General features: G+C 39.4%; 5 protein-coding genes and 3 pseudogenes across 5 annotated transcripts in view; 3 read left to right on the plus strand and 5 right to left on the minus strand.

The window, feature by feature from the left end:
* Positions 1-449: 449 nt before the first annotated feature.
* Positions 450-3,039, plus strand: LOC110043373 (beta-galactosidase pseudogene; annotated as a pseudogene).
* A 3,047-nt stretch (positions 3,040-6,086) lies between these two features.
* LOC110043389 (beta-2 adrenergic receptor-like) lies at positions 6,087-7,220 on the plus strand. Its single transcript, XM_020748842.2, has one exon. The coding sequence runs from the start codon at positions 6,115-6,117 to the stop codon at positions 7,054-7,056; it is 942 nt and encodes a 313-aa protein (XP_020604501.2). The 5' UTR covers positions 6,087-6,114; the 3' UTR covers positions 7,057-7,220.
* A 78-nt stretch (positions 7,221-7,298) lies between these two features.
* LOC149104046 (trace amine-associated receptor 9-like) lies at positions 7,299-9,290 on the plus strand (annotated as a pseudogene).
* A 4,777-nt stretch (positions 9,291-14,067) lies between these two features.
* On the minus strand, positions 14,068-16,271 carry LOC110043388 (trace amine-associated receptor 9-like). The gene has a single exon (XM_020748841.2). It carries the CDS (start codon positions 16,212-16,214, stop codon positions 15,174-15,176), a length of 1,041 nt encoding a protein of 346 aa, XP_020604500.2. The 5' UTR covers positions 16,215-16,271; the 3' UTR covers positions 14,068-15,173.
* Positions 16,272-18,777: 2,506 nt separating this feature from the next.
* On the minus strand, positions 18,778-19,831 carry LOC110043390 (beta-2 adrenergic receptor-like; annotated as a pseudogene).
* A 1,343-nt stretch (positions 19,832-21,174) lies between these two features.
* Positions 21,175-22,140, minus strand: LOC149104047 (beta-2 adrenergic receptor-like). Its single transcript, XM_089273805.1, has one exon. The coding sequence runs from the start codon at positions 22,138-22,140 to the stop codon at positions 21,175-21,177; it is 966 nt and encodes a 321-aa protein (XP_089129931.1).
* Positions 22,141-24,420: 2,280 nt separating this feature from the next.
* Positions 24,421-26,790, minus strand: LOC149104048 (beta-1 adrenergic receptor-like). Its single transcript, XM_089273427.1, has one exon. It carries the CDS (start codon positions 25,816-25,818, stop codon positions 24,868-24,870), a length of 951 nt encoding a protein of 316 aa, XP_089129553.1. The 5' UTR covers positions 25,819-26,790; the 3' UTR covers positions 24,421-24,867.
* A 297-nt stretch (positions 26,791-27,087) lies between these two features.
* LOC110043462 (uncharacterized) overlaps positions 27,088-27,784 on the minus strand; it is a 6,210-nt gene continuing 5,513 nt past the window's right edge. Inside the window, exon 3 of the mRNA XM_089273129.1 lies at positions 27,088-27,203. Coding sequence (XP_089129255.1) covers positions 27,189-27,203 — 15 coding nt within the window. The 3' untranslated portion in view covers positions 27,088-27,188. The remainder of the gene's footprint in view (positions 27,204-27,784) is intronic.

Here is a 27,784-nt window from a genome sequence, read left to right on the forward strand (position 1 = left end):
ACCCAGGTGTGAATAGAGCGCTCCCGATAAAAAACGTGACGAAGTCACTTTTTATACGTATACAATTCGGATGAACATCCCCTCCACTTCCACACGGAAGTTCTTCCCTCGACGGACGAAGGGACAGGACTATCCCATTGGGCGATGCAGCTCAGTTTAACTCAATTTTATTTACTTAGCTAATATCACTTCCAGTGTGTTTTCACATTGTTACTTGACAATAGTGGCATGTCTTTGAGCTGGTTGCTATTGTAGGCGGATCGACCTTATCGAGGAGACTTCCATTTATTACTATTATAATTTTACTTGACGACTACAGTTAAACAGTATGACATTACTAGAGTGAACCTATTAAATAGAATGGCTTGACAAAGAGATTTTTCGGCCTTGCGCAAGAAATCAATTTCTACTCTTGAATTGAGTCATAAGTGTATCATGCTAGAGTGATATCTGATACAAAGATCACGCATCGAACGATAAAGTCACGCTACAGGAAAATGGGTCTAGGAGGCTTTCTTCTTTTATTCTTGGTAGTTCAGTTTGGTTTACAGAATTGTGACTCAAAGTCTTTCACAATCGACTACGAAAACGACTGTTTCCTAAAAGATGGCGAACCATTTCGTTACATTTCCGGGAACCTTCATTATTTTCGAGTTCCTCGTTTTTATTGGAAAGACAGGCTCATGAAGATGAAAGCCGGAGGTTTGAACGCTGTGCAGACTTACATCGCTTGGAATATCCACGAACCAGTTCAAGGACAATACAACTTTGAGGGAGATGCAGATTTTGTGAGTTTTATCGAGCTCGCCAACAGCCTTGGGCTCCTGGTGATCGTCAGAGCAGGTCCTTACATTTGTGCCGAGTGGGATTTTGGCGGATTTCCAGCTTGGCTGTTGAATGATACATCTATTGCACTAAGGTCGTCCAAGGACAAGCGATACCTTGATGCTGTAGACTCGTGGATGTCCGTAGTACTTCCAAAGGTGAGACCACTGCTGTACGCCAATGGGGGACCCGTCATATCAGTCCAAGTCGAGAATGAGTACGGCAGCTTCTTTGTTTGTGACCACGATTACATGACGCATCTGGAGCAGGTATTCCGGAAATATTTGGGAGATGATGTGATTCTCTTCACAGTGGACAGTGACTGGCAGTTCTTATTTTCATGCGGCACAATACCTTCTCTCTATGCGACTGTTGATTTTGGACCGGACAAAGACCCCGAGAGTGCGTTTGCAGTCATGCGCAAGTTTTCTCCTAAGGGACCTCTGGTTAATTCTGAGTTCTACACTGGCTGGATTGATCACTGGGGCAAAAAACACCAGACGAAAGCCGCAGCATTGGTCGCAAAATCTCTTGAAAAGATCCTGTCCATGAATGCATCCGTCAACATTTACATGTATGAAGGTGGAACGAACTTTGACTTTATGAATGGTGCCAATGATAATTTGCTTATGTACAAACCCATACCTACAAGTTATGACTACGATGCGCCCTTAACGGAGGCTGGTGACACCGGAACGAAATTTCACATTCTGCTGGAGACGATTGCCAAACATGAGAAGATACCTGTAGTTCCCATTCCTGCTAACACAACAAAGTTTGCCTATGGTAAAGTTCAGATGACCCGAATGTCGACCTTCCTTGATGCTGTGCCAAAGCTTGCCGCTCCCCATGGCCCTGTGAATGCATCGTTTCCTTTAACCATGGAGCAGATTGGACAAAATTACGGATTTGTTCTTTACAGAACACAAATCCCAAAAGCGTTTTCACAGTCGAGTGTTCCCTTGAACATCGCAAGCTTAGTGCGTGACAGGGCCATTGTCTATGTAGGAAAAGTTCGCCAGGCAACAATGTTTCGCACGTGGAGCCAATCGAGTGTAATGCTTCACATTGAACACTTTTTACAACTGGACATTCTGGTTGAAAACACAGGAAGAGTTAACGCTGGCCCCGGAATGGTTGATCCCAAAGGAATTGTTGGAAATGTGACAATCGGTGGGACGCTGCTGATGAATTGGCAGATGTATCCCATAAGCCTGCGAAATGTTGTGTCAGAACCTTCAAGTCTTACATCTTCTTCCCATCTTCAAGATAAGAGCAACAACGTTCTCACTGCATCAGATGACACCTTTGCTCCTTCTTTTTATCATGGCGAAATTCCGCTAAGTCCCTATAGCAACTCCGTATTTGACACTTTTCTACAACTGCCAGGATGGCATAAAGGTCAGGCATTTGTCAATGGCTTCAACTTGGGCCGTTATTGGCCTGCAGCTGGTCCACAGTACACACTGTTTGTGCCTGCAAACGTGCTGTCACTGAAGCCGAGTGCTATCACTGTAGTGCTGCTTGAGCTGGATGGTGCGCCATGTTTGAATCCAACCTCCTGTTTTGTGGAATTTGTTGCAACCCCTTCCATAAATGGGCCTGTACACCCCATAGGCGCTAGGTAATAACAGGGTTATAATTTAGGGTGCGTTCCTATGGAGTGATCTGAATCAGGATCAGTGATCCAAGATCACTCAGATCATTGTACATCAAAGGAACCGATAAATCCACTCTGGTCACGGATTCATCGGTTCGTTCGATGCACCGTGATCCGAGTGATCTTAGATCACTGATACTGCTCAAGATCAACCTAAAGGAAGGTACCCTAAGAGCCAGAAAAACGTTTCATCTAAGTTTAATTATTTGAGTTATTGACTTTTGCCCGTTGATTTTTCGAGCGATCTACGAGCACAATTTGTCTCAGGGTTACGGTGGATCAAGGGGAGGGCGAACAATCCCGCGAGTAACATATGCTTTCCAGTGTCTCTCTGCCTCACTCATTGACTGCGATCGAATTTCTTGCTATCATGTTCCAGTTATGTCCAAAACCAAGTGATATGGAAATCAGACTAAATAATTTTAAACATTGCTTAAATTCAAATAAACAAAACAGATAAAAGCAGTTACAGACTTCCGTTGAAAAAACGAAAGTAGATCTGAAAATTAAGCGTGCAAAATGAGAATAGGAGAATAAAATTACATTGAAATGGTCGTACTGCTAGGTCTGATCTTGTTTAAGTAGATGTCTAACCTCTTTTACCCCTGCCTTAAGCCAAGATGTATAGAAGAAAGGTCGGTTATCTATTCTAATCAGTGAGTTGTGCCATATACCCGTAGAGCTAAAATCAAGGTTTTTCTCTCTGTAATTGAAACTAGTCCAGTGTTCTATAATTTCTGTCAAGAAAGGATCTCTTAGATTAAGCTGAGGAACATCCTGCGGTTCAAGGTTACTTAAAAATACTACTTTTCCTCCGTACTTCTAGAGGTGGAAGTCTACGAAAAGCTTCCATTTACCACGATCCTTTAAGGTGGCCGAACACAGTTTTGGCGCGCGCTTTTGCTGATGTAATTCAGCGCGCGCACAAGTATTGCAAAAAACAAACATGCCGTCAATAGGGCGATCATTTCATTTACTCAATACTCGCCTTATTTGTGCTATTTTTCTCTATAACTGAACGCAGTGTATTGATGGCTTTAGTCTTTTGTTACAAAGGTATGTTAGAAAAGGTAGCAATGCAAAGAACCCAGCAATTCTCAGCTTTTTCTTTGTTACCAAAAGAACCCAGTTAGATGCAGCGCATGCGTAGTAAGTCAAAAAATTGCGATTGAATGAAAAATTGCACTCTCGGAAATACGCCTATTTCTCGAGAACCGCTCATTAGGATTTCACGAAATTTTGCACGAAAATACTTTAGGAAATAAGTAACTGGAGTATTGAAAATAATTGAACTTTAACAAAGGAAATTTGAGATATTCCAGTGAACCTTCAACAAGGGATAATTAAAGATCTCTCTGTTAAATTATTAGCAAAATGGTGTCAACTTGTGAGAATCGTTACAAGCTTGTTGCATGCAAATTATAAAGAAAATCTAATGACTAGTTTTTCTACAAATAAACAAAACCGATTTTACAGGCCTGTTTATATTTATTCATGTTGCCATGGCAACGGCACATACGTCAGCTTAACCATCAAAAAACCAAAGTTTGTGTTGTTAACTTGCTTTCTGCTAGTTTTGGCGACCGAGGGATAAAAGGCTTTGGAGAAAAAGGTGAATGAAACACAGGTATCAAAACTGTGTGCAGCCACCTTAAGTGCACCCTGATGCATTAATTGAGCGAGAGGATAGAACATGCACAATTTGAGACACTGCCAAAAATTTTACAATCGTGATTTTACCTAGAGGAGCTAATCTTCTAGCAGACTAGCTCTTTAGGATGTTTTTTTATTCTCTCGATTTTTTCGAAAAAGTTAACGTAAAAAGCGTTTCACTTCTAAAGTCGAAAACCAGACTCCTAAGGCGTAGACTTTTCCTTTAGCCCATGTTATATGTTTATTAGAAAATAATATAGTGTTAGAGTTTTTGAATGAGCCGATCCAGAGGGCTTCTGTTTTATCGTTATTAACTTTCAAGCCGGACATAGAGCCAAATGCGTCAAACAAGTATAGAGTTCTTGAAAATGAGGATTGTGAGCCATTTAAGCGTATTGCGAAAATTTGCATTCGGTTCCCAAGATCGTGATTCCATGAACCTCTTTATCATTTCTTACTGTGCTACCTAAAATTCCTGCACATAGAATGAACAAATATGGAGAAATGGGACAGCCCTGTCTTACACCGCGACGTAATGTGAAGAACTCCGAGGCCCAGCCGTTGTTTTGGATACAGCTGCTAATATCAGTGTAGAATAATTTCATCCACGCAATCAAAGATGGAGCGAAATTGTAATATTTTAGGGTAAGACGATCTCACAAGGAGCAAAACAAATACTTCACTTATAAAATACAAACTTGGATTTCTTTATCTTGTTATAGACTCCCTTAGAAACAAGACGGGGACAATGTCCTAAGAGCATTGTCTCAATATTTATTCCACTCTACTAGCTCATGGTATACCCTGTAAATGGCCAGTTTACACCAACATTCGTACCACAAGAAAGAACCAAAAGTGGCGAGCTTGGTTACACGAGTGTAATTTAATTCTGCGAATTGTCTTCGTTACCATGCACGCATGCGCATATCTCTTTTTTGTCTTGCGGTCCATTTGCCTGTTAGTTGTCCTGCTCTTCTCCACTTGCTCCGCCTGTTCGATCGTCACCACTGACCGAGAGAGCCTGGAACAGGCTGGCATTTCTTTACTACCGATGTGTTAAATTATAAAGAACACCAATACTAACATTCGGTCTGTTTGCGTAGTCTAAAATCTTCTATTCGATGTTTCATGAGATAGCCGTATTGAAAGTATAGCCCAATCTTTAAGTCACGTGTCAAATGATTACCGCGTTGGCTGCTAGGGCTTTTAATAATATGCTGGCTAGATTTCGCCGCAACATGACGTTTCCAAAATGGACCTAGCTTAAAGGACGGATGAGAAGAATATTGAACAGTTATGCACAGTTTTAATGTATGCTAAATTGCTGTCAATCTGAAATACACCGCCGGGTAATTCATATGTAGTTTTGATGGGGGTTCAGTAGGCCCCTCACCAATTTTGGGTTAGTCAAAGAAGGGTGGCAGTAGCCCCACTGCGCTGCTGCTTGGCCAGACTACTACCATGCTTGTTCCGCAAGGGTACAGACTCAAAATGAAGGCTTGGGCCAACGCTAGACTGAAATTCGAGCTAATTAAGTTGGTCAGGCAGGAGGCTATTTAATTATCCTAAAACAAAGAAATATACCATTTGGGAAAGCTGAATGAACAGAAGATGTCATTAACATAAAAGGATCAGGGGACAACTTCAAACAAGAAGATCGTGTCCATTTTGAAAGTCTCTTATATCAGTCATCTTTGCTAACGGCGGTCTGAATCTAAATGGCAAGCACACTTAGGAGGTCGTCTATAAAAACACATTCCTAATAAGGAAAGCCTAATAAAGTATTGGGCTTCATGGCAGGCAATTATTTCGAGTTCTATAGTGACAGCGATTTCGTACACAACTGTTTTAGTTTTATGCAAAATGGTTGCATAACTAACGAACGTTTTTTTATTGACACTGGTGTGACAACCTTAATTTCTCAAAGCAGTTTTTGTCTACCTTGTGCAGATGAAATAAAGGGCTAATCAAGCAACATGAATATTAGCTGCTTCGACGAAAGTTTGAGCTTTGCGGCATCCATCGTTCTCTCAGTGTGGTTGGCTTCCTCCGGTTTAGCCGCTGTCATTGGAAATGCAGTAGTGCTATGGTTGTTCTACAAAAACGAGTCTTTACGAACAATTTCAAACCGATTTTTAGCCTCGTTGTGCGCAGCAGACTTTTTAATAGGGCTTGTCATAAGCCCTGTATGGATGGTTATCAGATGTTGGATTCAGCCGCCAGGAACAGCTACAGTCTTAATCAAGGTTTTGGAAATGCTGTGGATTCACTCAACTGCTGCTACAATGTTTAACCTATGTTGTGTTTCCGTTGACCGATTTATTGTCATTCGCTTTCCTTTTCGTTATCAGGACATTATAACCAAGAAAAGATGTTACGCAGTGATCATAATAGTCTGGTTAACCTCACTGATTCTTCCAGCTTTTCCGGTTATATTTGAAGATGTCGAAAACTTGTGGCCGTTTTTAATAGTTCTAATGGTTTATATTCCAATAGCACTTGTCACTTTGTGCTATGTTTGGATTTATAAAGCCGCTAGAAGACAAGCTACAGCAATAAGACGGGTCACTCAGACAGGGGTCGAATCAACCCTTGCTGTAGAGAATTATAAAGCTATCAAAACCGTTGGTTTTGTATTGGGTGTTTTTCTGGCATCTTGGATGCCCTCTTCTGTTGTTTCTGTTGTGCATTATTTGGCAGAAAGTGACTCCTGTGCGGATCACAAACTGTACACTGTTGTGTGGCCCTGGGTTGAGGCAATCGCCCTCACATCATCAGCGATCAACCCTTGGGTGTACTGCATTCGTAATAGCGAGTTTCGTCAAGCTTTACGCCGCAGTTTTCTTTGGTTTTTCTCAGTGGAAGTTACACCAGAACGAGAACGTAGCCCTGTTCCATATGGGAACCAGGGACTGTGAAATGGCATGGTAGTTGTTGGTTATATCACTGAAAGAGTCAGAGCTCCGAGAACGACTCATACCAATCTACTATGTTGACCACAATTATAATGTGATTTTGAAGTGCGGTCTTGTTCAGTTTGGCATTAATAAAAATAAATCATCAAGAAAATCATGTCAAGCTAGTTGTTCTCTCCATTAAGTTTATCCTACTGTCAGTATTTTGCTGTGAGAACGCGACCAAATCATGCTACTTAAGATGCTCATACCCCTACCCGCAGGCACCCGCGCACACATGCGGGCGTATTATGAGCGCGCGATTGCATATTTTCAAATTAGGCTGCCATCTTAAATTGGGTAACTCGAGGGGAATTTGCGTAAGGTGTAGTCGTGAGGTGGAAACACTGCCCTAACCCTCTACCAGCCAAACATCCAATTATAATATATCCATGGCGACATTCGAATACCTGGTCTATCGAGCGCTCCGTACAAAGTAACAGCAACAAAAACATCTAGCTTAAAACCAATGATAGCTTTGTAATTTTGCATAGTACGAACTGGAACGTTCTTTTCGTTGGAGTTTTGATGATCAGTTTCCCTTTTTATTCTGCTGGCTTGTTTTCCGGCTCTTTAAAAATGGAAAAAAAATAATAAAGCTAGTGACAAACGTTATCTGAAGAATGAAAATTATTTTCCGTATGAACTCATTTTGAAATCGTTAAATCAACCCCTAGGCAGGGAGCAACTCGATCATTAGACTACGAGTAGTCCCTCTTTCGCTTAGTCCGTAGTGCGTGACGCGAAAGAAAACCGCGAGAAAAAAATGGCCGCGCGAAATCCTAGAGGCGAGAAGCACTTTACTGTGGGGCTTATTATAGACCCTACCTGGATAGCCATCAGATGTTGGATTCAGCCACCAAGGACCAATATTTTTTAGATCTTTTGAGGCAAGTAATAAACTTGCTGTGGATTCACACAACTGCTGCTACAGTGTTTAACGTATGTTGTGTTTCCGTTGACCGATTGAATATCATTCGCTTTCCTTTCCGTTATCAGGACATCTTAACAAAGAAAAAATATTACGCGGTGTAAAGGTGTGGTTAATCTCACTGTTTTACTCCAGGATTTTGGTAGATAATCTCAGGAACGTTGAGAACTTGTGGTTTTCTTTATCATTTATATTTTTTCTACTTCCAATGACTGTTGTCACTTTGTGCTTTTTTTTTCATTTTTGGATTTTCAAAGTCGTCAGAAAAAAAGCTAGAAGAACAAAAAAAGGAAATCTACAAACCTCTCAGAAAAACAGTTCTCCAGTTAAAGCAAATTTTCTCTTGGTTGAAGCTATACAAAATCGTAAAGCTATCAAAACCATTGGTTTTGTGTTGGGTGTTTTTATTGTTTCATGGATGCCTTCTATAATGGTTTCAATCAACCGTAGGAAAAAAAAAAATGGCGGCTGTACATTTTACCACAATACCTTGCGAACCTAACATAGCCTAAAGACACAAAGAAAGCCAAATTTTTACAATATTTGTCCTTGTACTAAGGATATTGTGCATCCTAGGTTTGAAGATTTTATAACTCTTCTGTACGTTTTTATGAACGTTGTTAAGGTTTTCGTGCCCTAAGAACCATGGGTAAATGTACCAGTCGCCATCTTTTTTCCTACGGAGGATTGTGGATCGTTTGTTACAGCAAGTGACAAGTGCGTTGATCATAGACTGGCCTATGTTGTGTGGCCCTGGATCGAGGCAATCGCGTTTACATCATCAGCGATCAACGCGTGGATTTACTGTTTCCGAAATGGAGAGTTTCTCGAAGCTTTATGCCTCAATTTACATTATTGTCCACGTCTTCACTCAATAACTACGACAGAACTTACAGCGGAGTCAGATTGTAATCACAGGGTGCAAAATTCCAATGCATTGGTAAATATGTGACCTCTCACGCGAAAACGCTCCTTACGGTATCCGTTCGAGCGGCTGAACGCACGGCAATTGAACTAGTCTGCGAACAGGCTCCCAGCGAGGGCAGAAAAAAAATCCGGCGGGGGCGGAAAAAAAAAATCCGGTGAACGAAGCGAGCCGTTAAGCGCGGAAAAAAGAATTCCGCGAATTGCGCTCCCCTTCCTCACCATTCCGCTCTCGGCTCTCCTCGCTCGCCCGGCCCTAGACCACACTTGGCTAGTTCGCACTAAACCCATTAACTCAAACGGGAGCCTGTTCCCAGACTACAAGGGGACGTATAATTTGAATAGCGATAGTCAATTTAATTGTTCCGATATATCTTAAGACCACTTGGTTCTACATGAGTTGATAACCACTGAATATGATGAGTAATGACTCTAGTAACGATTTAGTAAAATGCAAACTGTGAAGGTAAATGTTAGAGATTCATGAGATGTAGGCTGTGTAAACCTGTATATGTTGGGAATTAATACTATGAAAGCTGTGTAGGTATATGTGGGAGATAAATGAGATGTAGGTTGTGTAGGTATGTGTTGGGAATTAATACGATGAAAGCTGTCTAGGTATATGAGGGGGATAAATGAGATGTAGGCCGTGTAGGTATATGTGGGGGATTAATGAGATGTAGGATGTATAGGTGTATGTGGGGGATTATTGAGATGTAGGATGCGTAGGTGTGTGTGAGGGATTACTGAGATGTAGGATGTGTAGGTTTATGTACTCAACTAGGGGATTAATGAGAAGCGGGCTGTGTAGGTATTTGTCGGGGATTAATGAAATGCAGGCTGTGAGGGGATATTGGGGGGATATTTATGGCGATATATCCAGGAGGTATTGCTTTAAGAGAGATTAAGAGAGATATGTACATTGCGCTGGAGTTAACTGACCGCCCAACCATCCGGGTGGTGTCGCACTGCTAAAGCGAAAGAACAAAAGGCTTGGCTGTTAGCCAATGAGAAAGCTATAATATGCTAATTTGCCGAACATTCTTTATATGCACGCTTATGTTCTGTAACGGCTTTGTAATTTATGCTTTACATACAGTTTTATATTAAAATACGTGTTCACCTCGTGTATCTTACGGTTACAGCCACCGTCTAAGAATGCCTACGAGCGAAAACAGCTTCCGGTGCCTCGCGGCCTAAAGCATCACAATTTTCAATGTTATTCCACCAGATGTCATTGTCTCCGCAACAGTTAGACTTGAAGTCAATATAAGTAGCGAGGTCCCCGAGAACTGGAAGCTATGGAAAGTGAAATACTGTGATAATTACTTGGTTTGGAAAGGTATCAGTCAACTTGCGATGTTCAAGGACGTTATTGATGACGATGGCCTTTAAGTGTTCAAAGCCTTAAGCTAAACTGAAGAAGAAGACGCAAACCATTGCCGTGTAGTAATGGCCGGGAGAAGATGGCATCGGCGAAGTAAGGTAAACAAGATTGTTTCAGCAGGAGGGAAAAACTTTCTACCGAAACGCTCGACAACTTAAATAATCGCTGAATCAAAAAGAACCTTGGCAAAGAGCTGAAATGTATGTGATTTTTTACGGTTTTTACACGATGCTCTCATCTCATCTGTGTTCTACTGGTGTTGGGATAAAACATGAGCAAAGCAAGCAGCCACTTAGGATGACAGACCCCAGGTCGTTAAACAAGTGTATCGACCTTCCAGCATCCCAGATGCAAATACCGGGATCTTGACAAAGACGACGGCGACGGCGAGGACAACGCCTTGTAAAACTGAATTTGTCCAGGATTTGTCCAGGATGCCTATAGCTCTAAAACCTCGTTCAGGCTAAATACGTAATGACAGCGTTCAATTCTAAATGGAAACACGAAAAATTAGCAGTGCGTTGTTGTTTTGCAGAGGACGGCTATGAAATGTACAAAGGTTTGCTGAACACACTTATACAGCGGCTTTGTTTTGCTCATTAAACCTTTTGTTTGGTGGTGCCCATTGACGTCGTGGTTTGCTCCAGACTCCGTCCACACTACGCCGGAGGGATTTAAAAACGCATAATAGCTTTCTGTCTACGGTCAGACCTATGAAAACGGAGCTTTTCGAAAACGTTCTTCAGACTGGAGGAATTTGAAAACGCCGGCTTTGAGTTTTCGTGTGGACGAAAAACATCTTAAAACGGACCTTTTCGAACACGATAGGATCAGGAGAACCACGTAATTTCCCTGGCCGAGATTTCCTCAAACAAAAATATAAAACGACCGGTGATTGATGTGTTTTTAAATTCCTCCGGTGTAGTGTGGACGACCGGGCCTAAGCTTCCTAGGCTCCTAGTGAATAAATAAAGTTTTAATTTATTTACTTTTACTGTCCGATTTATCAGAAGGAACCTGGAACGTTATTTATTATTAAAAGACTATCTGTGTGGGATTCACATACCCAAAAGGAAATTCATGACATCCAGATCTTGGGTATACAATTTATTATCGAATACCAGGGTATGTGATTCGCATACCTTAAAGGAAAATCATGAAATCCAGATCTAAGGTGTACAACGACAAGCCGCTCGTTTTGTTAAACATTTTTATTATTCCCCTATAACACAATCGGGAGCTTGTTCACAGGCTAAGTTGGCAGAGATCTTGTATACGAATTGAGAAGACGTCTACGCCATCTTTGCCATGCTCTACTATACAGGCAATATTTGTGTCAAAGCTTTACACTTGCAAATCCTTTTCTAGATCTGTGCAGCAACGTTCAAGTTATCTCTCAGTGTAAAGGCTATAACGTGGCTTTTGAATTTAGTTAGGTCTTCATGACGAACTTCATTAAGTGGCACACAAACGTTTCCTTTGTGTAGTCTCTCGTTGCTTACACAACTGTCTTCCAGAACGGCATAAAATGACACAAACTCTAACGTGTGTTATCGTTTCAGCCTTTTTGGTCGAAATTCGTTCAGACCTTTTATACGATAGCCGGATTCGTATATGGTGTGTTACATATACTCTTGGTCTGATGCACTGCAAAAAATGATTGGTCGACAAAATGAACAAAACTAACACTGAAGCTCATAGTCCTTGTGCAAAGTTTAACTATTTTCAATGACCCTTCAGTTGACCTATTCCTATAACTTGTATCACAATTGTTTGGACCTATAGTACCATGAGATCCACGAAGATCAAAGACATCAGAGGTCAACAAAAGAATGAAAAAGACCAGAAAATGGTGTCACGTCTGCCACGATTTGATGATTTTTTTAAGACTCTATTTACTATTTACTTTGAATGAATACTATCCTTCTAGTTGAAAGAACGTTCACTTATCACGGAAATATGATTGGTAAATCACGCATCACCTACTTGTAAAATAGCAAATGACGCATCACGTTATGATGTCCTGTTCCGTGTCACGCGGCTAATTTGGTCTCAATCACGCATCACGCTGCTAATTTTGGGGCGATCACGCGTAACGCAAAAACCCTTTGCCACCCTCTAGTTATTCTCTTCGTTAGACTAGAGCAATTTATAACAAGAAGTAAAGAGCGGGATTAGTTGGTCCAAGACATTTACTTGTTATTTATTTGATATGTAGGTTTGAGCAAAGGCAGCGAAAGGGCCGATGTGAACCTACCATATCAAATGAATACCTATCTAAAACTACAAATATAAACACCAGGAAATTAGATAGCCAGATTATATTCGAGTGCATCTCTCATTTTTCGATTACCTCAAAAGATTAATTTCATTTGAAATCATGTCAATCTATTTTAGCTTCTAATTTAATGTTCTAAGCTGTATCACATGTACAGAAGCTTTCGGGATAAGGTGTTCGTGCAAGTTTGCTCAATAAAGATTTTAACAATTAATTTTATATACAGTGACTTCTGCATTCCCTCAAGTATAAAGATTTACTAAAACATAATAACACTGAATACATCAACATGAAGGCCAATGTGGACTCTAGCATGTCAAACAAAATTAAAATGTGGACCAGATTGTGCTGAGCACAATTCAATTGAAACTGATACGATACACACTGAAAAATTCTCGAAATAAAAGAACCAAAATAAACTAAACTAGTATAAGGAGCAATATCTTCAGCACACATAGGGCAGGAGAGCTACGGACTTAGTGGTAGGATTACAAGATGGTTCTGAAAGGGGTTTATTGGGTTTCTGATCGATTAAGACAGCAGAAGGTTGTGGTATAGGACTTTGGAAGCGAGTGCTGCTCGCGTCATGCAAACGTCGAGCAAACAACTTTCATCAGAAACTTGGTCAGTTGAGAAAACGACCCTCGTTGCTTCCTAAAACATGTCTAAAATCCTGGGATATTTTATTTGCCATACAACACAATCGTCAGCAAATCTTAGAGACTCAGACGGTCCGAAGTCGCGCACGAAGAGGGAGTAGGGAGTTTAAGTGACCAAAACGTCGACGCCACGGACAACGTCGATAAACTGGGGATGAATTTATATTTTACACGATTTTACCTTCGAAACTCTCGATATTGCTTCAGTTGTTTTGTTTGTTTCTCACTGTCAAAACTATCACGAAATTGAATCTGAAACACAGCGGTAAATTTGGAATAGAAACTTAAAAAATATCCGTCGTCGTTCACGTTCTCCACACAACGCAGAATTTGGTCAGTTCACTTTGCTGTTTTGCTGAGGCCTGCAAAGAAATGTACCAAGAATTATAATGCACAGCCATTGTCTTGTTTATTAAACCTTTTGTTTAGCGACGTGTCCGTTGCCGTTACTCTCGAAGTTTTCTTAAACTCCCTGGTAAGAGTGGGCAAGCGATCTCGAACCGTTAGGCAACCGGGCTAGCAAGCCGGTTGCAGCAGGATTTTACTGCAAGACAGAAATTCGTGCCATAAACTTACGGTAAGTTTGTCACACGCTGTAAAGTTGTAATCGTCTCAAACGACCAGTGAACCAGACTTGGAATAAGAAACAGTTTTTCTCGTCACCTCTTGATAAAAGTTGAAACACCAGACTCTCTAAGCTCGTGTAAATAAATGTGAGCCGCATAACATATTATCTGATCTATTGTCTACATTGTAGTTTTCTTTCACCTTCCATGTAAATATATGTGACAATATGTATGTTTCTTCTTTCATTAACTAGAGCTAAGATAACAAATAAATTAAAGTCAAGTTAAGTAATCTGACACTGATACAAAATTACATCCATTTTCTGTTCTTAAATTTTTCGACAAGAGGTTTAACCTTTCTCTTTTATTTACATTTATATTATATTACTTTAAAATATTGAACTTGATATACAGGATATGGAAGTCAAGGGCGTATCCTGAGAGTAAAGAGTTAATTTTATATGTTTGGGTTTAGCTCTGTAAAGAGGAACATTCTGATTTATTTGTTGAAGCTCATTGTATTGAAACACCTTATCTTGTTGTTCTGAAATATCTTACTATGACGACCAGCTTAAAAAAACTTGCGCCACTTTTTCATCTAATCAGAAGTAAAACCAAAACCAACGGTGACTCGTTCGCGCACATTTTCCCGCGCTTTGCGTCAGCTACATGTAATTAGTTTGAGCTTTGATTGGTTCACTGTATTGTCTGTGTCCTTTGTGATTGGATAGAGTAATTACTTTGGTTTTGATGTTATGACAAACGCTCTATACGACTGTGTGCACATCGCATGTCATCGAGAGAATAGGTAACTTGACAAGGATTTGAAACGAAATGAATCTTTCAATTAATCTGCACATAACAAACACAATGTGGAATAACTCAGATTTCTATTTGAATTCAGGGCAATTCCTGGCGGTCAAAAATCAAAATTGCAGTGCGAAGCTTATTAAAACTCGCTATCACGGAAATGATTTTCGCCTAATTACGTTTCAAAAACATTGTAGAAAAGAAAACAATTTGCTGTTAGGATGAAAACTGTTTCCTCGCGTTTGTCTTGATAATAATTGCGAGCGATGTCTTTGCCTTAATTGGTCAGAGAAACATGATCTTTGTGCGAGCATCTTGTACCCACCTAACTCAACTAGAACTTCGTTGTTATTTCAACCGACATCAACGTACAACATATGTCATTAAAACATGCTAGTTTTAGAGGAAGAGAATTGAAATGAATCATTTATTTAATTTACATACAAGACGTACAAAATCGTTTGAATCCTGTGCCGGAAATTAAGAGATAGGAATTTTTTTTTCTAACTAAGACGAATCTTCCCATTTAACCTATAGACACCAAATACATTAAAGTATCAGAACTTTGTCTCGCATATAATTCCTGGCTAGCATGGACCCTAGCGCAAGAAATTTTACTCGTATCTGATTTTAGACTGAGATCTACTGGATCTCTTGAATAAAGACATGAACAGCGATGACAATTGAGGCGTAAAGAATTTCGAAACTCTCCATTTCGGAAACAGTAAATCCACGGGTTGATCGTCGATGATGTAAACGCGATTGCCTCAATCCAGGGCCACACAACATACGCCAGTTTATGATCAACGCACTTGTCACTTGCTGTAACATAATCCACAACTGAAACCACTATAGAAGGCATCCATGAAACAATAAAAACACCCAACACTATACCAATGGTTTTAATAGCTTTGTAATTTTGCATAGCACAAGCAGGAGCGTTCTTTTCGTTGGAGTTTTGATGATTTCCCCCGCTTTTTATTGTGCTAGCTTGTTTTCTGGCGGCTTTAAAAATGGAAAAATAGCACAAAGTGACAACAGTTATTGGAAGTACGAGAGTAATAAATGTTAAAGAAAACCACAGGCTTTCAACATTGGTCCGATTACCTACCAAAGTCCTGGAGAAAGGAAGAAACAGTGAGATCAACCACACCATTATAATCACTGCGTAACATCTTTGCTTGGTTATGATGTTCTGATAACGAAAAGGAAAGCGAATGGCAATAAATCGGTCAACCGAAACACAACATAAGTTAAATACTGTGGCGGCAGTTGAGTGAATCCACAGCAAGTTTATAACTTGCTTTAAAATGTGAGCTCTTTGAGGCTGAGTGGCAAATCGTATGGCTATCCAGACAGGGTCTATAACAAGCCCCACTAGAAAGTCTGCTACACACAACGAGGCTAAAAATCGGTTTGAGATTGTTCGTAAAGACTTGTTTTTGTAAAATAACCACAGCACCACTGCATTTCCAATGGCAGCTGCTAAACCAGACAAGAAGAGCCATAGCGAGAGAATGCTGGATGCCGCAATGCTCAGTCGCTCGTTAAGACAGCTGATGTTCATGTTGAGTTAGTCCGCGACAAAGAAAAGCCAGAAGTGGTTGAAGTTTGTCAATGTTACGAACGCTACTCCTACAGATAGATTTAAATGCAAGATAGAAATATTCGTTTTCCATAAGGTGAACAAACAATCATAACACTGACATGACTTGTTGTTTTATAGAAAGCAGTTTCTTTAAAGCCATTGGCCTGTCTAGGAAAAGTATCCCCGTCCATTGTTCTGAATTAACGATATAATTGGTCGACTTCACTGTTTTGAAGTGACTCGACTCAAATAGTCGCATTTTGATTTATATCTGCGGCTGTTTCGTGATGCTGGCTGAATAAAAACTCGAAACACCTGGCATTTGGCTACAACTGTGAAATAACTTGTCGGCGGCTTAAGTGAAACAGTTTTTCACAATTCACAGGTTAATATAATCAGCTATTCTGAGATTTGATCAGGTTTTAAGGTATTTCATAATATCTACGGAACTGACCATCACTTTATGATGGTTGACAGGATCGGCCAAGGAGCATCAAATATAATATAAGTAAAATTTGGGGAGACATTCTGTGAGGTACGAATTAAACTAGTACAAGCTGATACCATAAAATTTAACATCAAAAAGTCACAAAATTTTGACTGGATGCATTTTTGTCTAAAAAGTGAGGTCTGGAAGAGACCCAAAAGTTTTATTTTGTATGTAGGCGCCGCGTTCAAACCGAAAACGTTATTTTTATTACCCAGAAGGTACGAAACAATGGGCTTACAGCTAGGCTCACCGGTTGAGTATTTTTAGGGGAATCAGACATACTGATTTTTTGCAGTTGTAGGCGAAGTGCGAAAACCTCTCTCTTTGTGATCGAGGTTCTGACGAATTCTCACGTGATCAGGGGACTGGTGATGCACGTCAGCGTAGTCCATAGCCTGCGAACAGGCTCCCAGTGAGCCCTGTCCCCGCCCCGATCGCTTTGCTCTCCGAATTCTTCTGTTTCGCGCTCTCTGAAATTTTTTTCCGTCCTCGCCGGGAGCCTGTTCGCAGGCTATGTAGTCCAAAGAATGGACTTTTGCTCTTGTGACAGCACATGAAGAACCAGTTGAAGGTTGTGTTCTTTTAGGATCAACCGTTTCTGGTTAGTAGGGTTGGTTGGGTTTTTTCGCGTTCCGATTGGGGGCGAAGCCGTTTTTGGTGGCCGGGTTTGGTTGAACAACTTTTGCAACCGGCCTCAAACCACTGTTGAAACTGTTGAAAAAGCATTTGCGTGATTATGTCGCGTGATTGTAGCTTGCGTAACGAGTATTCCCAGGAGTTACCGCGTTTGAACCGAAAACGGTTGGAAAAATATCCTATTGAGAAACGTTGACCGTATCCCAAACCGGTTGCGGTTGAAACGGTTGATCCCAATAGAACACGACCGAAGTCTGGGAATGGGTTACGTCATTTAATTCTGGACTTGCTAAAGTTGGTTCGGAAAGGCAAGATCTGGTTGCTAGGTTGTTCCACTGGAAATAAGTGAAAACGAAGCCAAAACTTTAAATCAAAATGAGACGGAAAATGAACGGTTTTGTGTGAATATGAATCTTACTGACGGGGCTGGTTAAAACAAGGTGTTTTATAGAAATTCCAGCCTTCTGGTTTTATTCAAGAAGTGAGTCAGTTAATTAAATCACGTATTTAACCTAAAAATTATTTCTTTAACCGACAACGTTTGGAATTATTTCTAAAAGAAATCATTAAACTTCTCATTCGTGGAACTATTACCCATATCGATGAATGGAAAATGAGGCCCGTTCTTTAGTCAATCGGATGGCAAGGCTAAAAATTTGATTGGTTGGCTTATCACAGAAAACGTAAATGCATGGCAAATTAATTATCTGGAAAAAAATTCAGGGATAAACGTTTTGGCCCCCTGAGTGATCTGAATTGTGGAATATGGACAGTTCATGAATGTATTTTTTCGTGTTTGTCGTTCTAATAATTGCGAGAGGTGCTTTTTAATTAATTAAAAAAAAAACATGATAAAATCATCTTGCAAGTTTCTTGTACCCCACGTAAATCAAACAAAAGTTCCTTCTTATTTCAAGAACATTAGCATGCAACACAAGTCATTAAAATATAGCTGGATTTTGAAATGAATCATTTATTTAATTTACATACGAGAAGTGTAATATCGTTTGAATCCTGTGCCAGAGATTGAGAGACAGGCGTTTTAACTGAGGCGAATTTTCCCTGACTCTAAACACAAGTACCCGGAACTTATACCGGAACCTGTAACTCATACCGGTTATAGGACCATTTATCTGTAAACTAAAAAATGCATCCGGTTATAAGCCCCCCCGGATATAAGCCCTCTTCTAGCATCTAGCCTTCCTTGTTTTCAATTCGTATCATTATGACGTTTTAAAGCATAATTACCAGTAAATGAAACTGATCTATTTCGATCAACATGTGCAGCAATAGCTCGTTTCGAAATGTTTTTTTTTTATATCCCTGTTCTAAGTCTCCTTGGATATAACCCCTCCGTTTAGAAGCCCATCTAAAAACTTTTACTAAGTTGTATAAACCCAGGGCTTATAAGCGGCAGTTTGAGGTACACAATGTCTGGCTAGGATGAACCCCAGAGCTAGAATGTTTACTCGTATTTAATTCAGTTCCAGACCGCGATCTGCTGGATCTTTTGAGTTAAGACATGAACACAGATGACAATTGAGGCGTAATGTATCTCGAAACTCTCCATTTCGGAAACAGTAAATCCACGGGTTGATCGCTGATGATGTCAACGCGATTGCCTCAATCCAGGGCCACACAACATAGACCAGTTTATGATCAACGCACTTGTCGCCTGCTGTCACATAATCCACAACTGAAACCACTAAAGAAGGCATCCATGAAACGATAAAAACACCCAACACAAAACCAATGGTTTTGATGGCTTTGTAATTTTGGGTGTTTTGTGGGGTATTGTTTTCATCGAAGTTGTGATGACTTTCCCTTCTAGATTGTTTTTTAGCGGCTTTAAAAATCCAGAAATAGCACAAAGTGACAACAGTTAATGGAAGAACGAAAACTATAAATGTTAAGGAAAACCACAGTTTTTCAACATTGGTCTGATTATCTACCAAAATCCTGGAGAAAGGAAGAAACAGTGAGATCAACCACACCATTGTAATCACTGCGTAACATCTTTTCTTGGTTATGATGTCTTGATAACGAAAAGGAAAGCGAATGGCAATAAATCGGTCAACAGAAACACAACATAAGTTGAACACTGTAGCAGCAGTTGTGTGAATCCACAGCAAGTTTATAACTTGTTTCAATAAATGTGAGCTCTTTGAGGCTGAGTGGCAAATCGTATGGCTATCCAGACAGGGTCTATAACAAGCCCTACTAGAAAGTCTGCTACGCACAACGAGGCTAAAAACCGGTTTGAAATTGTTCGTAAAGACTCGTTTTTGCAGAACAACCACAGCACCACTGCATTTCCTATGACAGCTGCTAAACCAGAGGAGGTGAACCACAGTGACAGAACGATGGATGCCGCACTACTCAGTCGCTTGTTGAAACAGCCGCTAACATTCATGTTACTGTTAAGTTTGCTAACGACGACAAGAGAAGTGTAACTTAAATGAAAGGTGTTCGGAGTTTAAGTGCTAGACCTTTCTGTACGAATGATCTTAAGCCAGTAGAATGCAGGTAATCGGATGCATTTATTTCGTATAAAAATGAAATGTATACTTTGCACGCAGATGGGTTATTTTAGACAGGAACTTCTAATGATTCTAGGTTAAGAAATTCTTTTAGGGCTTCCAAAAATGTTATTGATAGCTCCCTATAACAAACATACGGCTAAATAAGCAGCTATCTATAGTATACAATTAATAAATGAAGATTACTATTTCAAATGGTAGTCCTGTCTACACGAATGATCTTAAGCCAGTAGAATGCAGCTAATTGGATGTTTTTATTTTGCATAAAAATGGAATACATACTTTGCACGCAGATGGCTTATTTTAGACAGGAAGAATTTCTAATGATTCTGGGTTAAGAAATTCTTTTAGGGCTTCCAATGAATCGGTTAATGGGCCCTTAATCTGAATAGTAACAATTCATCAAGAACTAGAGTTTAAAAGAAGATGGGTACAGATGAAGTTGGGAATCAATTAACTCAGCCTTTCTTTGATTGGATGCAGGCTAAGTAATACCTTCCATGATGCCTTACAGACAGTGAAAGAGTCTGTATTCAATTTTTAGGATGAGTGAAAAACTGTTCATGTCAGTTGTCCATTGTCAGTTGTCATTTCAGTTGTCAATTGTCAGTTGTCCAGCCTCTTAAAAAAACACAACGTCAACAAAAACTAAAAAACAAAGTAAAATAAATGCTATCGTTCCGGATTTCAAGGACAGAATGTTTATAAACATATGGCGTTTTATTGAAGGAGTGATCAACGATGTAAGATTGCATTTATAACTTTCAAACCTTTAAACCTTGGCATAGGAATACCTGTGTGTCGTGCAATCAGTACTGCATTTGTATCAAGACAAATCTAGCGACAACTGGTACTGCTCCTGGGCTACCCTTTAGCCCCTTAGAAATGCTACACAGTTTAATGGTTTTGTCTTGCTTATAGGGATGATACTAGTATTTGGAGTAATTTTTGTAGTCTTGCTTTATACTTGTACTTTCATGAAAAAGGAAAGAAAACTCAGCAGATAACGAACATTGCTCTAGTATGAAATTCTTGGGTATCAAAACTAACCAAGCATTCTGCTGTTAGCTTAAAAGGTCCAAGTTCATTACTACAACTCCGAATCAGTTCAGAAAACTTTAACTGTACACTAGATCACCTGTACGAGCTATTTAATGTAAAAGGACCGGAGCTTTATGTAGGAGATTCAATTATGTAAAGTTATCGGTTTGGTGTGGCACGACGCGAGCTAGCTCATGTGAGATGGCGACACCGCTTTCTAAAAAGCCTCAAATCACTGCAGAAACCACAGCATTCGTATATTTGATTCCAGACCGCGATCTGCTGGATCCCTTGAGTTAAGACATGAACACAGATGACAATTGAGGCGTAATGTATCTCGTAACTCTCCATTTCGGAAACAGTAAATCCACGGGTTGATCGCTGATGATGTAAGCGCGATTGCCTCGATCCAGGGCCACACAACATAGACCAGTTTATGATCAACGCACTTGTCGCCTGCTGTCACATAATCCACAACTGAAACCACTAAAGAAGGCATCCATGAAACAATAAAAACACCCAATACAAAACCAGTAGTTTTGATGGCTTTGTAATTTTGTGTGTTTTGTGGAATATTGTTTTCGTTGGAGTTTTGATGACTTTCCCTTCGTATTCTTCTAGATTGTTTTTTAGCGGCTTCAAAAATCCAGAAATAGCACAAAGTGACAACAGTTAATGGAAGAACGAAAACTATAAATGTTACGGAAAACCACAGTTTTTCAACGTTGGTCTGATTATCTACCAAAATCCTGGAGCAAGGAAGAAACAGTGAGATCAACCACACCATCATAATCACTGCGTAACATCTTTTCTTGGTTATAATGTTCTGATAACGAAAAGGAAAGCGAATGGCAATAAATCGGTCAACAGAAACACAACATAAGTTAAATACTGTGGCGGCAGTTGTGTGAATCCATAGCAAGTTTATAACTTGTTTCAAAATGTGAGTTCTTGGAGGTTGAGTGGAAAATCGTATGGCTATCCAGACAGGGTCTATAACAAGCCCTACTAGAAAGTCTGCTACGCACAACGAGGCTAAAAATCGGTTTGAAATTGTTCGTAAAGACTCGTTTTTGTAGAACAACCACAGCACCACTGCATTTCCAATGACAGCTGCTAAACCAGAGGAGGCGAACCACAATGAGAGAACGATGGATGAAGCATTGCTCAGTCGCTCGTTGAGGCAGTTCACATTCATGTTTGATAAGTTAACTAAAATAATAACATTCAGAGAATAATTCTAAAGAATCTGACTAAGTTTGCCATTTTTTTCTACATCGCTGTTACTGAGAAAAGAAATAAATATTCAATGTACTTTTTTTTTAAACTTAGTAAACCCCCCAAAAAGCTTGCTGATTATTTTTAGAAAGCAATTTCTGGAGCTATCGCATGGAACCTGTAGAATCATTGGTCTGTTAACGAAAATAATCACCATACATTGTTTTCAACTTTCTCCCGATTGGCTCAGTTTAAGAAGTCGTGCCGTAGTTTATTTTCTGAATCATTGTCTTGATCACATCACTATTTAGTGGGTTATAATTGCTAGATAAAATTTCCCAACACCTGGCATTTGATTATATATCATGCGCTATTGACCCGTAGCCCTTGCGAACGAAGGGTCTAGTTGTTAATTATCATTCGACGCATTTTCTCTTCCTTTTCACTGGCTGAGAGCCCACTACGCGACCTGCAAATGACTGCCTACAAATAATGGTCCGCTATTGCTTAATACCGTCCATGTTGCAAATAATATTCTGCTCATGCGTAATTGTAACCAGGTTCTTGCGTTCAGAATGGCAGATCACTGAGCTGTCAGAGAGTGATTTAAATACGAAAACAAACTTCGTGATCGAATGATAAAATATATTTACGAACTCGGCTCTCGCAAAATATCGTGATTTGGCAGTAGGCGTCAAATCACGATATTTTGCCCAACCTCGTCCAGTAACTGTTAATAATATGATGGACTAAGTTACTTCGGAGGGTCAATAACTAAAATATAAACCAATCAGATCGTTTTATTGACTGTCAAATATTCGACCGGACACTGTCCCGAATGATCCTGTGTGGTTTTCTTGTAGTTTTATAATTTACTCTTTTAAACAAACAACCTTTGTTTGCATTACATTCTTAATCAAGCTACGATGGCCTAACAACACGGAAGTGTTTATATTATCCGAAACAACACACACTTTATTACCAAAATAAAAAAAAAACTCTTGGTTACAAAAAAAAGAAAATTAAAACAGAAAATTAGGTAAATTCACCCAGAATAACTTAAAAGCTAATTGAACGGAGTGAAATGAAATAGTATTTACATAAAGAAGTTGGTTGGCAGTAAGGCTTAAGGGTGTAGATACAATAAGGAGACAAAATTAGAGAAAAAAGAAAACGATAAATAAGTGAGTGAAATAAATTAACGAATTTAAAACGTAAAAAAAACAACAACAACAACAACAACAAACAAACAAACAAATAAATGGCAGCTCAAATCAGAATTGCGCCGTTGAACTTAAGGTATCATTTCAGTCCGTGTTATAGGATTTTTTTCTCCATTTTATTTTCAGTACTGTAAGAAATCTTTTATTAATGAAGCTCGATACCATTGGTCTTTTGTTATAGCTGCTTCCCTCGGTCCTTATAAGCAACCTCTTTCCCAGGGGAAAACACCCTGGAAACGAGGATGCCTCATTAAGAACCTTTAGCAATGACGACGGCGACGCCGAGGACGACGCCTTGTATAGTAAAAGATAGATTGAAAATCGCGATTGTGTAAATCTGTTCAGTTGACCTATTGGTCTAAATACCGGCTCTGGTTAAATAAGTAACGGCAGCCTTCGATTCCAAAAGAAGATGCGAAAAATACCAAGATACAAAACGCACGCGCATAGCATAGCCATTTATATATTGTTCTGCTCATTTCATCTTCTGTTCGGTGACGTTCTCGTTGATGTTTAATTTTCGTTGTGGTTTGCTTAAGCTCCCTTTGAATCTCTCAGGACGATCCTCGCTCTTCACTATTGCATTGGATTATTTTGTTCCCATTCCCTAATGATCAATATAATTAATGATAATTTATGCAGTGTCTCATTCATCTTTTGAAAACGCGGGGCCTTGGCGATAAAGAAGAGGCTCGACCAAGGCTCCTTGGTGCGTTTTATACCGTGAAGAAAACTGAAAGAAACAGGAGATTGAGCTCAAGCATTAGCAGCCTGAGGCAGCCAGCTGCTTGGGAGTTCTTGGGGCTTGTCAACATTGATAGGGTAGCTAAGAACTCAGATTGACTGGGTTGTCATAGATCGAGCAACAGAGAGAGAAAAGAAAGAATCACAGGTCACGCTACTGAGAGAAAGGCTACTTCCTCGGACGTCAGCCTTGTAAAATAACCCGTTAAGGCGGTTCATTAAGTTACCTTTATACTTGATGTGTTTCGTTTGGCGCTGACGCAACCCAGTTCTTCACAAACTAATACCTGTAATTGTTACACTGAACCAAACTTTAATAAGTCTTAAGCTGAGCTTTTTACACAAGAAAGAGCTTGATATTTTTTATTTTTTATGCTACATAATGACCATTTTTGTCTGTTAGAAAACATTTAATTATGTACATAGTTAGATGAAACCGTCCTGCTAGTGAGTCTTGGATCACTCCAAAGGTCAGGTCAGTCCTTCACATAAGCCTTTTAGCTTCCGTGGGCTTTCTTGTCTCATTGATTTGATATTTGTAAAGTTATTTTAACTTATTGTGCAGCAAAATAATAACAAACTGAAAAAGATAAAATGATTTTAAATGTCCTTAAAAGTTTCAAAATCATCCTGTTATAGAGATGGAGAGTTAGCGAGTGTATACATCCTGACTCGGCGATGATGACTACAGTTTGATTTGTGTCTTCAAAGATATTCAGAGCAATGCTGCCCCTCTGACCTCACATTCTCTGATTCCGGTTTCGTTCTAATGGAAATTCTGGTGTAACGTTCAAAGGAAACCAATGGAAGCAGCGGCGCAAGGCTTCGCGAAACTCTTCATTGCGGAAGTAGTATATCCACGGGTTGATCGCTGATGATGTCAAACCCACTGCCACAATCCAGGGCCACACAACGTAAAGCAGTTTATCTCGAAAACATTTGTCATTTGCTGTAACATACTCAACAACTGAAACCACTAAAGAAGGCATCCATGAAACAATAAAAACACCCAACACAAAACCAATGGTTTTGATAGCTTTGTAATTTTTTATAACACGAACAGGAGTGTTCATTTCGTTCGAGTTTTGAAGATTTTCCGTTTTTATTCTGCTAGCTTGTTTCCTGGCGACTGTGAAAATCCAAATATAGCACAAAGTGACAACAGTTATTGGAAGTTTAAAAAATATAAATGATAAAGAAAACCAGAATTCTTCTGCGGTCGTCGCATTTACCAAAATCCAGGAGAAAGGAAGAAACAGTGAGATTAACCACACTATTATAATCACTGCACAACATCTTTGCTTGGTTATAATGTCCTGATAACGAAAAGGAAAGCGAATGGCAATAAATCGGTCAACAGAAACACAAGATAAGTTAAATACTGTGGCGGCAGTTAAGTGAATCCGCACCATGTGAATAACGTCTAGCAAGATGTTACCTCTTTGTGGCTGAGCGAAAACTCTGATAGCTATAAACATAGGGTGCACCACAAGCCCTGCTAAGAAGTCTGCCACACACAAAGAGGCTAAAAATCGGTTTGAAATTGTTCGTAAAGACTGGTTTTTGTAGAATAACCACAGTACCACTGCATTTCCAATGACAGCTGCTAAACCAGAGGAGGCGAACCACAATGAGAGAACGATGGATGCCGCACTGTTCAGTCGTTCGTTGAAGCCGCAACTAATATTCATGTCAAGTTTTGCCAACGACGATACGAGAGGTATAAGTTACGGAAATGAAAATTGTTCTAATAGAAACAACAAATATACCAAAAAGGAGATGAAGAACACATTAACTTTGAAGCTTACAAATATGGTATTAATAGCTCCCTATAACAACCATACGGCTAAAAAAATAAGCAGCTATCTTATAGCATAAAATTAATAAAGGACGATTACGATTTCAAATGGCAGTCCTGTCTACACGAATGATCTTAAGCCAGTAGAATGCAGCTTATAATGTTTTTATTTGGCATAAAAATGAAGTGTATACTTTGCACGCAGATGGCTTATTTTAGACAGGAACTTCTAATGATTCTGGGTTGGGAAATTCTCTTAGGGCTCCCAAAAAAATCAGACACAAGTGAAAATGTGTTAAAAAACTCTTAAAACAATCAAAATTGATCGGTATCACATCTTTTAAAAATAAATGTTATAAATAAGTCTTAATCCAGAAACCCTAAGCTACCGAGTGGGAATTGATTTATTGACATTTAAATGCTCAAAGCTTGGAACCACCTGATATTTGATGTCATACCTAGCAAATATTTGTTAGTGGTGTTTACTCAACTGTTAATAAGAAGACAATTATCAACTGAAGACCATAACAGTTATTTAGACCTCTGATATTATATAAATTGGTCACGGCTGTAGCTGAAGACTAGATAAGCAATTCACTTTGGATTTAGACTAGTCCCTAGTGATCATGATTATTTTAATCGGAATGAAAACAGTAAAAAGTCGCCGAGAATTAAAAGATGGTGGAAGCAGTAGGAGCTCGGAATAAATTAGCACAACCTTTCTTTGATTGGATGCAGGCTAAACAAATATGATACCTTAGACTCGACAGTGAAATAGATGGTCTGTATAATGTCAATTAAGGATGAGTTAAAAGCTGCTCATGTCAGTTGTCTATTGTCAGTTGCTAGTTGTCTCAGCCTATTCAGAAAAACAACGTCTAAAAAAGCTAAAAAAGACGTAGTAAAATAAATACTATCATTAGATTTTAAAGACAGGATGTTTATAAACATGGCGTTTTATTAAGAGAGTGATCAACGATATAAGATTGCATTTATCAATAAACTTTAAGCCTTTAAACCTTCGCATAAGAATACCTACGCTCACTCTTGAGACGTAAAATTGAAGGCGAGAAGAGAATCTCTCTAAAGGTGTTAATTTATTGGGTCCGAGACGCTACCCAGGCTACCGATTTAAAATATAAGTAGTGGATAAACTACACAGTGAAGAAAAGGCAAATTTATTTATTTCACAAACTTTAAAGTAGTTGTCCAAGTCATAGTCAGGTTACAAGTAACTGAAGTGTCCTTTCATTCATCACAGTCTCATTCTTCCTCCTCCTGTACCCAAAAAGAGAATTGTTATATGAACATTATGATTACTATTTGTTACGTGATCGGCGCGCTATCACATGAAAGTCCAATTGCAGGTATACAGTTACAACTTTTTGTAACTGGATATCTACGCCATCCGCACGTCAATTACGCGCGCTCTAATGGCTTCCTTGTTCATGCTTTTTGCAGTATTTTAAGGTGGCTCACTAGAGTATTTACGAGCACCCTCCCTATAGAGCGCGAGTTAGAAAAGGAAACTTAGTTAATTTCTCTTAAAGATTTCCCTGTAGAGATTTACCAGTATGGGTACTGTTAGAATAAGGCTTATTTTTTGGTTGTCAATTTTTGGATTAAGGCCATTACCATGGCAACATCTCATCTAATGGCAGGCAGATATATTTTCATACTTTGCCGCATCATGGAAATGATATTGCCTGACATTTTGAACTGGTAAAAAGTCAAGGTCATTCAGACGGTTTTTCCAATATTCTGTAATTTGTCATTCTTCTAAATATATTAGATTAGCTCTGACAGATTTTAACAAAAATAAAGTATTTTATAGGAATTGTATGTGGTTACAACTGAGC

This window comes from Orbicella faveolata, unplaced genomic scaffold, assembly GCF_042242905.1.
Source record: "Orbicella faveolata isolate gen_17 unplaced genomic scaffold, um_ofav_v1 contig_35, whole genome shotgun sequence".
Taxonomy (NCBI): Eukaryota; Metazoa; Cnidaria; class Anthozoa; order Scleractinia; family Merulinidae; genus Orbicella; species Orbicella faveolata.

Bases quoted from the DNA above. Each gene is read 5' to 3' on its own strand.
- LOC149104048 (XM_089273427.1), bottom strand. From the start codon at position 25,818: ATGAATATTAGTTGCGGCTTCAACGAACGACTGAACAGTGCGGCATCC.
- LOC110043388 (XM_020748841.2), bottom strand. From the start codon at position 16,214: ATGAACATCAGCTGTCTTAACGAGCGACTGAGCATTGCGGCATCCAGC.
- LOC149104047 (XM_089273805.1), bottom strand. From the start codon at position 22,140: ATGAATGTGAACTGCCTCAACGAGCGACTGAGCAATGCTTCATCCATC.
- LOC110043389 (XM_020748842.2), top strand. From the start codon at position 6,115: ATGAATATTAGCTGCTTCGACGAAAGTTTGAGCTTTGCGGCATCCATC.